Consider the following 14158-nt stretch of genomic DNA (forward strand, 5'->3'; position numbering starts at 1 on the left):
TCCACCTATGTTTGAGATAGAACGTGTCTGCATACCTGGTTCACTAGAACATGTCTGCATACTTGGTTCACTTGCCTTGTTCGTTTACTTTGTCAATCATCAAAACTCACACGCTTTATGCCAACATATACGAAATGAAATTAAACTTACAAAGAGCGTCTTAATCCGATTTTCATATCTGTCTTTGAGATCTATTGCCGAACCTAGAATGTTTGAATATTTAGATGACATCTGGGGACTAACTTAAAACTGTGAATTCGTTTATCATCTCACAATACAATTTCAAGCAAACTGACAGTTGCATTCTCATTGCATCATTGGTAACCACTAGGGGCGGAGGCAGTGAAGTAATTGACAAAATACATTAATTTTGACTCAAACTCTGTATTTGTATTACAAAGTTACATTACATTTAAATAATTTATTCAAAATTCAATAAGCAAAAAATTATGCTCCAGATCCCATAAACTAAAATTCCTAATTCCGCCTCCGCTAGCCCGATTCTTGTTTTTGTACACGAGTCAATAGGAAATGGCACGTCCGCATATATTGGCCCCACGCTGTTTTGTTTCTTCATGACTAAGCTTTAGCGCCTGGGTCCCGATGCGCTTACATTACACCAAATCTTCTTTTAAATAAAAGTTGAATTACTATTTACTAACCCACCCAATAATGCTACCTGACTCAAAAGTTGTTATCCAATGACCAACATACCCTTGATGACCCCTTCTTTCTTGCCTTTAAATACTACACTCTTTACCTTATTCACTCCCTGTTCTCCTACTACCTACCCAACCCCCCTATAAGAAATTTCCGACCATGTTGCGCACTTTTCCGGCCACTATTCTGTCTTCCGACGGACTGTTTCCAAACACCCTTCCTTCTTTTTCCGATGATTTCACTTCATGGGATTATTTTGAACCGGCTTTTACCTCCTCTGAACAAGGGGTAGAATCGGTATTTTTACCCATGCAATCCCCAGCCCCTGAACCGGTAACTCCACATGACTCCGGTTCAGGCTCTGACAAATCTAAAGCCGATTCTCCTAATTCTAGCTTCGGTTCTGACGAACCGAACCTGAATAACAATGATAGCCTGAATTCCGGCTCTGATGACTTGACTATAAACGAGAGAAAGCGAAAGCGTATGATTTCAAACCGCGACTCAGCCAGGCGGTCCCGCATGCGGAAGCAAAAACACCTAGAGAACATGAGGAACCAAGCGAACCAGCTTAAAGTCGAAAACCGGGATTTATCGAACCGGGTTCACTTAGTAACCGGTCATTGCCAACTTGTCCAGAGAAACAACGAGATGCTACGAACCGAATCGATTTTACTTCAACAGAGACTCGAGAATATACGTGAAATTTTACTAGCACGGCAACTTCAGCAACAATTGTACAATTCCTCTGCATGGCCATGCAATATTAATTACATGGAACAAAGACCACAAATGATCTTTAATCAACCTATAATAAATCATCATTAAAATTGAACATGCTTGCTTCGCGTAAGCACTATATATTAAACATGGATGAACCAAAAGATATTTCTATCTTCTCTCTCTCTCTTTCTTGTAAATGAAAAGATGTTAATAGAATAAAATCGTCTCTAGACTCTAGGAGTTTTGAGGTTGTGGGAGACCAAATGGCGGTTTTATTTTTTAAGTAAAAACCAGAGTCATTATGTTGTGTACTAAAAGTCAGAGACGACATAATATTGTTTGGCTTATTCTATATATAAATCTAAACTGCTTTTTTTCCTTCTTATTGTCTTTGATGTTGCATTTTCAACTAGCTTTGCTTACTTTTCACACTCTCAAATGCGTGCGTCTCTTGAATCATCATCTCGTTATGAGACTTTAGTGAATTTTTTAATGTAAATATAAGGGCTGAATTAAAGTTATTACGGATTCGGTCGAAACCCAATCCATAGCTTGGCTTCTAGCTCCGCGACTGTTCTCATCTCATCATTATAGACAATTCAGTGGTTAACTAGTAAATTGAATGCAATAATATGTTGTCGAAATATAAACATAGTCATGTTATAAAATGAAGCTAAAAGAGTAATAATATTAAAGGATGAAAATCATAGAAATAATAGAGTAACAAAAGAGGAGAGATTTTATTATTCTTCCAAAATGTGTTACAAGTCCATTCCATATGAAAACTTATGCCTCTATTTATAGTGCTACATATGCATTCAATATATGAGATAATGGAAGAATCATTAAGATGGTGGAAGATAATGGAAGAGGCATTATATTTGTGTAGTGGACATCCATACTATATATTTCATAACACTCCCCCTTGGATGTCCATAGATGATGTGTATCGTTAAAAACCTTATTAGGAAAAACCCTGTGGGAAAAAGCCTCAATGAAGGAAAAAGAGTACACATATCTAGTAATACGCTTTGAGAGTTGCCTCATTAAAAACCTTACCAAGAAAACCCAATGGGACAAAACTTGGTTAAGGAAAAAAGAGTACAACGCGTATTTCACTCCCCCTGATGAAGACCAATATTCAGATGTCGGAGTCTTCGCATTCCAATCTTGAATATCATCTTCTCAAGAGTTGAAGTTGGCAAAGATTTGGTGAACAAATCTGCAGGATTGTCACTTGAACGAATTTGTTGCACATCAATATCACCATTCTTCTGGAGATCATGTGTGAAAAATAACTTTGGTGAAATGTGTTTTGTTCTATCTCCTTTTATAAATCCTCATTTTAATTGAGCTATGCATGCAGCATTATCTTCATATAATACTGTGGGTAATTTTGTATCACACTTCAAGCCACATCTTTCTCTGATGAAATGTATCACTGATCTCAACCACACACATTCTCTACTTGCTTCATGAATAGCTATTATCTCAGCATGATTCGAAGAAGTAGCAACAATGGACTGCTTTGTGAATCGCCATGATATAGCAGTACCTCCGCATGTAAACAGATAGCCTGTTTGAGATCGAGCTTTATGTGGATCAGATAAATAACCTGCATCTGCATAACCAACAAGATCTGTACTAGCTTTGTTAGTATAAAACAGACCCATATCGCTAGTTCCCTTCAGATATCGCAATATATGCTTAACTCCGTTCCAATGTCTTCGTGTAGGAGAAGAGCTATATCTTGCTAGCAAATTAACAGAGAGCGCTATGTCAGGTCTTGTAGCGTTAGCAAGATACATAAGTGCACCAATTGCACTAAGATATGGTACTTCAGGACCAAAAAGCTCTTCATTTTCTTCTTGAGGTCGGAACGGATCTTTACTCACTTCAAGTGAGCGAACAACCATTGGAGTACTTAAAGGATGCGCATTGTCCATGTAAAATCGTTTTAAAACCTTTTCGGTATAAGCAGATTGATGGATAAAGATCCCATCTGTCAAATGTTCAATCTGCAAACCAAGACAAAGTTTTGCTTTTCCCAGATCTTTTATCTCAAATTCTTTCTTTAAATATTCAATCGCCTTTTGGAGCTCTTCTGGAGTTCCAATTAGGTTTATGTCATCAACATAAACAGCGATTATAACGAACTCTGATTTTGTTTTCTTAATAAAAACACATGGAAAAATGGCATCATTTATATAACCTTCATTTACCAAGTACTCACTGAGGCGATTGTACCACATGCGCCCTGATTGTTTTAGACCATACAACGATCTTTGTAATCTGATTGAATACATCTCCCGAGACTTTGAATTAATTGCTTCAGGCATTTTAAATCCTTCAGGAATTTTCATATAGACTTCATTATCAAGTGAGCCATAAAGGTATGCTGTAACCACATCCATCAGATATATTTCAAGGTTTTCATGTACAGCTAAACTGATGAGATATCAAAATGTTATGCCATCCATAACGGGTGAATATGTTTCTTCATAGTCGATACCGGGTGTCACACCCCTTTTTAACCCCGTAGTTAAATTTAGAAGTATGACATATTGGAGATTCCTGTTTTTTGTGTTTGTTGTTAAGGAGTCGCCACCTAATTATTTACGGTGAATTAGGACACCTAAAGTTTATTAAAGTTATTTTCTAAAGTTAACTCTATTTAAGGTCCGCGAAACTTAAGATTCTAGGTAAGGGTTCAATTAATCTAAAGGGAAGGTATTAAGCACCCTTTAAGACCCATTAACAATGGTTAACCGACCGGACTTATAACTAATTAGGCTAAGTGTAAATATAGTATTATAAAAGAGAAAATAGCTTTGTAAATATAGATATATAGAAATGTTATTTTAAAATAGAACTTGTAGAAAAATAATAATTTGTATAAAAAGAGTATCTTTAAGGCTATTTTGTAATATGACTTATGAATGTTGTTAAGGTTTTAAACGAAGGTGTAATAGTGTTGTTTGAAATAATACTTATAGAAGCATAATAATTTGCATAAAAATAAGATTTGTAGAAAATAATAGTTGCATAAAGAGTTTAGTTTAAAAAAATAGACATGTAATGTTTATATTTTGGGGGAAATGACCAAAATTCGAAAGAGTTATTTAATAAAAGTTTTAAAGGTTGTTCTAGACAAATATGCAGTTCTAAGTGTTGGAAGGAAACTAAATTGAAAGAGTCATTCGTTGAGTTAGTTTACCCTTTATTTTTTAAACGAGTTAGCATTAGTGTCAAATATGTAATGTTTTAAATTTCTAAAGTAGTAAGGGTGAGTCTTGATTCTTCTAACTCAAATATGTAGTCATGTTATTTAAAATACATTATCCTAACAATAGAAAATGACAGTATAGATATCATAAATTGTTAAAACTTATGGATTTAATAGTTGATTTTCTTTAAATTAGCTACTCATAACTAAAAACCCAAACCCACTAATTCGCTAAGGTTCACTTAATCTAAGCAAATAAACAAGTAAAGTGTTAGTCATGTAATTACAATTGAATACACCAAATAGAATAAAAAAGATAGAAGAGTAAGATGGTTTAAATGGGCCTAGCCCATTTCGGATTGCTGTGACCCGGCTAATGTTGCTATTCACATTGATTGGGCTTCGGCCCAAATTTATTTCCTTGTTGGGGCTGTAGGTTGGCTGACTTGAAAGAGAAATTGCGTTGGGTTTTAGCCCAACACCGAATGCGGGAGATGTCGGGTCGCTTGGACTCGTATGCGAGATGTCATGCATAAAACGAAAAAGGAAAGGATTAATACATAACCAATAAATAAGACTAAACATGTATAGTGTAAATGATTCGTGTATATATGGTGTATATTTAGGTATATCCAGTATATACATGCACACATATAATGGATAGCTACATGCTTGCGATGTAAGAGCATAAAAAGGGACAAGCAGACACGAGATGTTTTGTAGATTCGTCTCTATATAGCTAAATCCTTTACGCAGCAGTTCAATATGGCAGAGGACATTAATTTAGTATTCCATACCATATTCACTAGGTAAAACAATCCATTAACCATTTAACAATTTTAGTTAATAGTGAACTACTTTAACGGACACATTAACAGCTTCCGAACAGACAGTAAGGATAAGGAGAACTTCAATGAGTGCAGCAGGAATCATTTCAACACACAGGACACCATGACAATACGACATAGCAGTGGGCGTATCTAAAGGGAGGCAACTGAAGAAAAAAATAATAATACAACAGACGAAAGCGGCGTATCACAGTTTAGTGTTCTGCAATCCGGATAATCAGTGTTTCTCCATATACACATGTTGGATCCTTTTCAGCAATTAGGCAGAATGGGGGAGCTGTCCAATACAGGCTACTAATACAGGGGCAGAAGATAGCAATTCTGGGCTAAATAAAATACTTACTAAGTGTGGCAATTCATGACTTAATGATTAAAACAGAGAACTGCTATATTTATTTGGGATGAAATACAGCAAAGGGAAGGCTATTGACATTGCCGAATACCTGGTCTGTGGATACTACTAAAGAATCATAAATTGCTAAACATATACATTTGACATTTAAGAACGACAAGGAAACTGGGACAAGCACCTATATAAACTGAACAACTATGGTCAGTACCTAATGAATTACAGACCATTACATGTTGCAAGTGTGTTTACTAGCACATAAAACTTGGCTGTTTAATAGCAGAGTGCAAGCAGATCTAAGTATACGAGAGAGATGCAGGAGGAGATGACAATGCAAGCAGATTTGTATGCATAAAGATGGCACGAGAAATGGTCCTTTCAATTAAAATTAATGAAGTGGCAATAGTATGTGGAAACATGTAGAATTCCTATGAGGCAAACAAAGGAAGAGGCAACAAATAGTAGTGGCAGAATTTTAATTCAGCAAAAACCAAACTAACTACTGAAAACCAGCAATCCCACAGTAACATGTCAAACACAATCAACATATATTCCCTCAGAATAAACATGTGCATATTAGTACTGTTGGACATCCATTTATATTTTAGAAATGCTTCAGAACCATCGAGGCCAAAACAGACCTATACCCTGTGAGATAGACTTGACAAAATTCAACTCGTATTGTAACTTAAAATCTGGATGTACGTTAAACGGCTACCTCAAAAAAATAATAAACCAACTCATAAGACTCCATTGCTTTACTCTCAAAACTGGTTTTCACAATTTTTGAAGCTGTGGTTAAAACTGAACGCAGAGGGGATGGTTATTAAAGAAAACATGATGACTGAGCGAAAAGGGGCTGCTGCCATCAAACAGCGACTGAAACCATATTTTTTCACCAAGCCACCACGACATTTTGGTACACTAAAAGAACCCTTGTGAGGGTATTTGGCTAAACATGTATTTAAAAATATGAAAAGATCAGAATTTAACATACAATGCTCGGGCCAGTACTGATTTAGAATTCACAAACAATCTATTGATTCATTCATGCTTTCATACATATATAAATCTTCTCCATCAATTATATCGTAACAAACAGTCCTCATGTGTTACTACCTGTTTTAATGATACACATAATATACCTGAAGTACACCTATCACGATGTGTATATCAGATGTATATCGAATGTATACCTTCTTACTTTGATAAACCACTGTATATCCGATGTATATTAGACCTTAAATAAGTTCTAAGTCCTGTAAATTTCATCTAATCATCCAAACTAACAGACATCTTTCAAATTTCATCTTAACGATCGTTATTCTATCCTAACAGCATCCAAACATCAAACAAACAACACGACGACAGCGAAATTACATAACCACTGAACATACAGCAGAGTAAACTAAAAATCTTAAACAAGCAGAAATTAAAGATCACGAGTGACAATTATATCGAAGTTTACCTGTTTTGCGCGCAATGGACTGGGATGTCGAAGCCTCGAATCTACGCTCGATTTTAAAGCAGCAGTAGAATTGAAAGAGTAAACCACCTAATATATTGAGTATGTATTCCCAAATACAGTAATTTAGAATAGATTTTCCAAGAGGGGTTAAGGTTATCAAAGGGACTGAAATTTCGTATTCTTTTTGATGAGTCGAATGATAAATTAAGAATGGAGAGCAAGGACTCGATCCCTCTACAAGCTGAAGAATCCCCTATTTCTTTCGATCTGTTCTTGTTTGTTTTTTTTTTTGTCTCCCTTTTCTGATCTCGTCTCCCTCCTCAAAACCCTGAATCCCCCTTTTGTTGCTGTCCTCCCCCTTTATAGGTTTTGTTTTCGCTTCTTTTGTATTGAAAAAAAGAAGAGCGGGAGAGAGAGACAAGTGGGGGACAGGGGCGAGTGGGGAGCGGAGAAGAAGGAGGAAAAGGAGGAGGTGGAAGTGCGGCGGAGGAGAGGCGGGAATGGAGGCGATGAGGCGGAAATGAAGGAGAGAAAAAGGGAAAAGAAAAGAAGAGGAAAAGAAAGAGGCGGAAATGAAGGAGATGAAGGGTAGGGTTTCCCTCATTTTGCTGAAAAAATGAATTGGACCCGGTCCATTTGTGGACCGGGTCAAATTTTAGACTGGGTATTTAAAAGAATGGACTGGTAAACTAAATATGGACTGATCTAAAAATTGAGATAAAAAATATGGTCTAGTCCAAAAATATTAGGAATTAATCGGACTTTGATTTGGGGTCCGGTAAGTCAAAATACGGGCTGAGTGCAAGAAATAATTTGGCTTCTAAATTTGAATAAGAGACACATTTTGATTAACGATGTACTAAGGGTGCCAGAATATCACCTAATACGGAAATATGTAATTATAAAAAGACCCGGGTAAAAATTATATGATGTCGCAAATGACCGTGCAATAATATTTAATAACAAACGCTATCATTTAAATGTGCGAAATAAATGCGATGCGTGTGCAGAAGTTGGTAGAAATGTCGAGAAATGCAAGTTTCAATAATACTAAATAATAGTAGCAAATAAATAGCGGTAGTAATACTGCTAAATAACAATGATAATGGTAATAATGATAATGTTGATGATAATAGTGATAAAATAATAATAGATATAATAATAATGGTAAATAACAAACATTGATAATTAAAAAATGATAATGAATTAATAATAATAACAATAATAGGGGTAATAATGATAATAATAATAAGAAATAATAATGATGATAATAATAATAATAAATAACAATTATTGATAAAATAATGATAATAATTAATAATAAAAATAACGATGATAATGATGATTAATAATTGATAACAAATAACGCTGATAATAATGATTAGTAACTAATAATAATAATGATAATGATAATGATAATGGAAATAACAAGAAATAATAATTAATGACAACTGATAATAAAAAATGATAATTTAAGAATAATAATAATAATAATAACAATAATAATGATAATAATAAACTGCAGAAGAATAAATAAAACGTGGGTGTTAATAAAGACTAATAATTATAGTAAAACTTAAATGCATATTTTTTAATTTCTCGAAATACCAGAAGTATAAATAGGTATTTCGGAGGAGATGTGGGACAAAATTGGGTGTCAACAGATGCCCCTCTTCGACCGGAGGTGATGTAAGAATCTTCGGGCGAAGAAGTTGACGTAGTAGCCAATTTTGTTTGGACCGACGAGTATGAGTTTGTAAGAAAGCATGATTTAGGAAAATTGATGGAAAATGTTATGAGGGCCGAAGGAATTATGGAAAATTATGGCCGAATCTCAGTTTCGAGTTGCCTACATATCTCGGGTTGCACGAGAATCAGGCCATGTGTAGTTCGAAAGTTTTTGTGGATTCACAATCTTGCAGGGGGTTGTAGACAAGTGACGAGACGTTCAAAAATGGAACACGTGTTTATAGCCTCCTAATTATAAATGTGATGCACAACACACCCATAAGTAGGACTCTACTAGACACGGTGTAAATTCTTCAAAGATGCCCCAGTGTTGAGTTATGGAAACACTGGGGATGTAGAAAGGAATATGAGATGGTGAGAAGAGTAGATTTAGTAGAGTTTTAGCGGAGGATGTGAAAGAGAAATTAACCTACGTATCACGTGTTTGTGGACATAGGCGGAATTGACTTCGAGAGTAGATTCGTGACCTTTGCTTGTGAGTTTGGTATTCCTCTTTAGCAAATTTGCCCCAGTTCACTGCGTAAGATAAAGTTCCACGTAGTGTTGCGTCTCTGCAGGTTGTACTTTCTGTCCAAACTGAAATTCACGTCCAAATTAGTAATAAAGTTGAAAGTGTAAAGTTATAAATAATTTAAAATGATAGTAAATAGGAGTGTGAGGACGAAGGTGAAGCCGTGTGGCTAATGTTGTCTCTGATTGTCTTCAGGGACTTGAATGAATGCGTGATGCGTATGCTGAGGGTGTGACAATATTTCCCGTTGCATTTGCAGATGATAGTGATAAGGTCTCCGGCTGTCTTCCGGGACTCGATGATAAATGATATCTGCGAATTTTAAGGTAAATTCATTAAAGCGGTAAGGTAGATGATGAAATAAAGGAATGAAGTAAGGAGAAAAATAAGTGTGTAGCCGTTTGGCTTATGCAAGTGAGGCCGTGTAGCCGGGTGATGTCTCCGATGGTTGTCGGGACTCAATGATATGCTGATGAGGTTGTATAGCCAAACGATGTCTCCGGTTGTCTTCGGAGGCTCAATGATAATTCCTGTAAAGTTCAGGGTAAAATTGTTAAAGTTGGTAAAGTAAATGATAAAGTAGAGAGTAAAGTCAAAGTGTAGCCGTCTGGCTTATGCGTATGAGGCCGTGTGGCCATGCGATGTCTCTGGTTGTCTTCAGAGATTTGATGATGATTCCCGTAAAGTCCAGGATAAAGTTGTAAAGTGGATGATGTCTCCGGTTGTCTTCGGAGGCTCCAATGATAATTCCTGTAAAGTTCAGGGTGAAGTTGTTAAAGTTGGTAAAGTAAATGATAAAGTAGAGGGTAAAGTCGTAGTGTAGCCGTCTGGCTTATGCATATGAGGCTGTATAGCCGAATAATGTCTCCGGTCGTCTTCGGGGACTTGATGGTATCTCTCCGGTTGTCTTCAGAGATTTGATGATGACTCCCGTAAAGTCCGGGATAAAGTTGTAAAGTGGATGATGTCTCCGGTTGTCTTCGGAGACTTGATGATAATTCCTGTAAAGTTCAGGGTAAAGTTGTTAAAGTTGGTAAAGTAAATGATAAAGTAGAGGGTAAAGTCGTAGTGTAGCCGTCTGGCTTATGCATATGAGGCTGTATAGCCGAATGATGTCTCCGGTTGTCTTCGGGGACTTGATGCTGTGTCTCCGGTTGTTTTCGGGGACTTAATGCTAATTCGTATAAAGTTCAGGGCAAAGTGGTTAAAGCAGGTAAAGAAGGTAATAAAGTATGGAGTAAAGTGATAGAGCCGTTCGGCTGATGATTTATGACGGGAGGAATTAATGACGCGTAATCCTGATTTGACTCGTCTTTAACCTGCAAAAAGATGTATGAAGTCATAAAGTTGTTGTGATAAAATAAAATGAAATTATAGATAAAGTTGGAAATAAAGCCGTTTGGCTTTTAAGGCGAGGCCATAATGAGTCAAACGATGCTTTGGCCCTGATTGATAGGCTTGACTGTTGATCTCGCGGCTTTTAAATTCCTGCACTCAAAGAAAAATTCTTAGTTTGGGAGGGGGAAGTTGATTCGTGTTGACTCAAAGCTTGACGTTGTTGGCGCTCCATTCATCCTGTTTGTTTGGATCTTGTGGCCTTTGTTTAAGCCTCGGTAGATGAACAGTAGTGAAACAATTGCAAGAAGGTATTTTATTTGAAAGGTAGGTATGTAGGTATATGAATAAGGAAACGTGACTATATGTATATAAGTTGTTAAATATATATATATATATATATATATATATATATATATATATATGTAAATGTATGTATCCAAGGAAAGATATATATGTATGTAATGAAAAATATATGTGTAAATATATGTATGTAAGTTGTAAAATGTTCTATCAACTTCGGACTGTGACATTTCTAAAGCAATTGGTTTCTAATATTTCCTGTCTGGTAGCCTTAATCTTGTCAATGTCCCCGTTCTTTTGTCTATATTTGTTTTTCCAAAAAAATATGCCCCAGTTTTGGTTCTGAAGGGTGTACTAAATTTATGTTGCGGTGTGACCGAACCTTATATGGGTTGCCTACGTATCCGCTGAGGAATCAGGTCAGAACGTAGTTCGTAAGGGTGAATGGTCTGAAGTTTTTTTTCTAATAAAGGGACCGAACCCGATGTGGATTGCCTACGTATCCCACCAAGGGAATCAGGTCGGCGTAGTTCTACTATATCTATGGTAAAGGGTTTGTTGGATTTTATCTAGGTGTGACGGATCTGTATGTTGATAGTCTATGAATTCCTCCGGGGGAATCAGGCCCTATGTGGTTTTCTTTGTGTAAGGATTTTTGGATTTTCTGTTATAGCGCAACCGAACCTTACGTGGGCTGCGTAGTTCGTACGGATAAGATTTTTTTTTTTTTTTTTTTTTTTTTTTTTGTAAAGCAACCGAACCCTTTGTGGGCTGCCTACGTATCCCACCAAAGGAATCAGGTCAGCGTAGTTCGTATGCATGCCAATGGGAAAAATTCTAACCTAGTATGACCGAGTCTCTATGTGGGCTGCCTACGTATCCACCGAGGAATCAGGTCAAGCGTAGTTCGCATATAAATGGTAAAAGGTTGCAAACTAGGTTGTCTAACCTAATGTCGTACTTTGATTTCTTCTTGAATTGCTAGCTTTTAGGCTTATGTTATCACCTATCGGCTATTTCAATTCTTGTGAGTGGAATCTTGTCTTGTCCCCCTAGTTTCTTTGTTACTCTCTCGGAATGTGTGTTGTCTATTCGTACATTTCATGTCACAATCGTAGAGTTGACAGTTTTGATAAATAAAGTAGAAAATAGATGATTAAGAAAAATCAGAAATGCATTCATAGTTTTGCAATTCAAGCTTCCACAAGGTGAAGCAAAACAAACAAAATTTTGAGTACGGTTCAAGCATCAATAAAAGAAAACAAGTTCACTACATGTTCATGCAACCAAGGCTCCCGACGGATCGAGGACGGAGTACAAGTCCAATTCTTCAGAGTCTTTCCTGGTTCGGCGCCCCATATTGTCAGTGCCTTGGTGTTGCGAGTAGTTGTATTGGATTGTTCCCACGAGAGCGACAAAGTTGTTGATCTGACTCTTTCCGCACTGGACTCCTCTAAATCTTGGTATTTCCGTGAGCAGGCAAAGGATTGTTGACCACATTGGGCTTAGCTTCAGCGAGCTGAATTACTCCTTCCTTAATCAGGGCTTCGATTTTGTTTTTAAGCCCATAGCAATCTTCAGTGGCGTGCCCAACAACTCCAGAGTGGTATGCGCAGCTTTTGGAACCATCAAACCATTTTGGGATAGGCTCGGGAATTTTTCCTTCAATCGGTTGTATTATGCCTGCTGCTTTCATTCTTTCGAACAATTGAGCCAAGGGTTCAGCGATCTGAGTGTAATTGCGGGTGTTTTTGGTGTCAGGGTTTGGACGAGCTCTAGGTATAGTATGTGGTCGATTTTGGTAAGTTGGAGCTTGGTTGGGTTGATACGGGCGTGGGTTTTGATGTGGAGGTGCTCGGGGTTGGTAGTAGTTAGCTTGGGTGTTGTAGACAGGGTAAGGAGATCGTGGAGCTTGGTAGGGTTCAGGATAGTGGTAAGGATAGAAAGGTTGTTGTGGGTGGCTAAAGTATGGAATGGCTTGGCTCGGCTCATGCCTTTGGATGTTCATGACTGCAGTGACATCCTCTTTCTTCCTTTTAACCCCGTTGATAGAACCAGATTGAATAGCTTTGTTTATTGCTTGTAAAGCAACAAGATCCTGAATTTTTCCCGATTTGATTCCTTCTTCTAAGGCTTCTCCCATTCGGACAACTTCTGTGAATTTTTGTCCCATCATACCTATCATTTTCTCGTAAAATATGCCAGCCTGGCATTCAATGAAGGTAGCAGTCATTTCCCTATCATTCATCGGAGGTTGAACTCTGGCCGCTTCTGACCTCCAGCGTAATGCATACTCGCGGAATGTCTCAGCTGATTTCTTGGTTAACTTAGTCATGTAGACTCTATCTGGTGTGATGTCGGTGTTAAAACTGAATCTGTCCATAAAGTCTTGTGCCATGTCGCTCCAACCACGCCATTTACGGACGTCCTGTTGTGTATACCAAGTAAGTGCTTCGCCAGATAAGCTTCTTATGAAGAGCTTCATCCTTATGTTCTGGTCTCTACCTACTCCAACCAGTTTGTCACAATAAGCCCTTAAGTGTGTATGAGGGTCGCCTGTTCCATTGAATGTATCAAATTTCGGCGGTTTGTAGCCCACGGGTAAATCGACGTCAGGTTGAACACAGAGATCTTCGTATTCTACACTCTTGGTTCCCCTAGCAACTTGAAGGTTTCTCATTGCTTCTTTGAGACTGTGGATCTCTTTTAGCAATATGTTATCTGCCCCTGCCTTTGCATCCTTTTCCATTTCTTTGTATTGATCTACTTCGGGTTGGAACCTGACCGTTATTGGATTGGTAAAGGTTTGTGTTTCTGCGGCATATACCGGAGGAACGCATTGTGCAATAGGGGTGACAAAGTGTGCCCCGTGTATATGCTGGGTTGGATAAGTTTGGGCGATGGGAGTGTTTTGGACTGGAGGGGTTGTGTTATAAGTGGTATTCGCAGGTGGTTGGTTTGGTGGGTTTAGAGGAGTGGTTGTGGG

The 14158-nt window shown here is 37.4% G+C and overlaps 1 protein-coding gene across 1 annotated transcript; it reads left to right on the forward strand.

Moving 5' to 3' along the window:
- Positions 1–788: 788 nt before the first annotated feature.
- LOC132619121 (basic leucine zipper 43-like) lies at positions 789–1766 on the forward strand. Its single transcript, XM_060334082.1, has one exon. The coding sequence runs from the start codon at positions 820–822 to the stop codon at positions 1486–1488; it is 669 nt and encodes a 222-aa protein (XP_060190065.1). The 5' UTR covers positions 789–819; the 3' UTR covers positions 1489–1766.
- Positions 1767–14158: the final 12392 nt, after the last annotated feature.

The sequence above is a fragment of the Lycium barbarum genome, chromosome 11 (genome assembly GCF_019175385.1).
Source record: "Lycium barbarum isolate Lr01 chromosome 11, ASM1917538v2, whole genome shotgun sequence".
In the NCBI taxonomy this organism is placed as follows: domain Eukaryota; kingdom Viridiplantae; phylum Streptophyta; class Magnoliopsida; order Solanales; family Solanaceae; genus Lycium; species Lycium barbarum.

What these genes read in the sequence shown, in the direction of transcription:
- LOC132619121 (XM_060334082.1), top strand. Translation starts at nt 820, where the DNA reads ATGTTGCGCACTTTTCCGGCCACTATTCTGTCTTCCGACGGACTGTTT.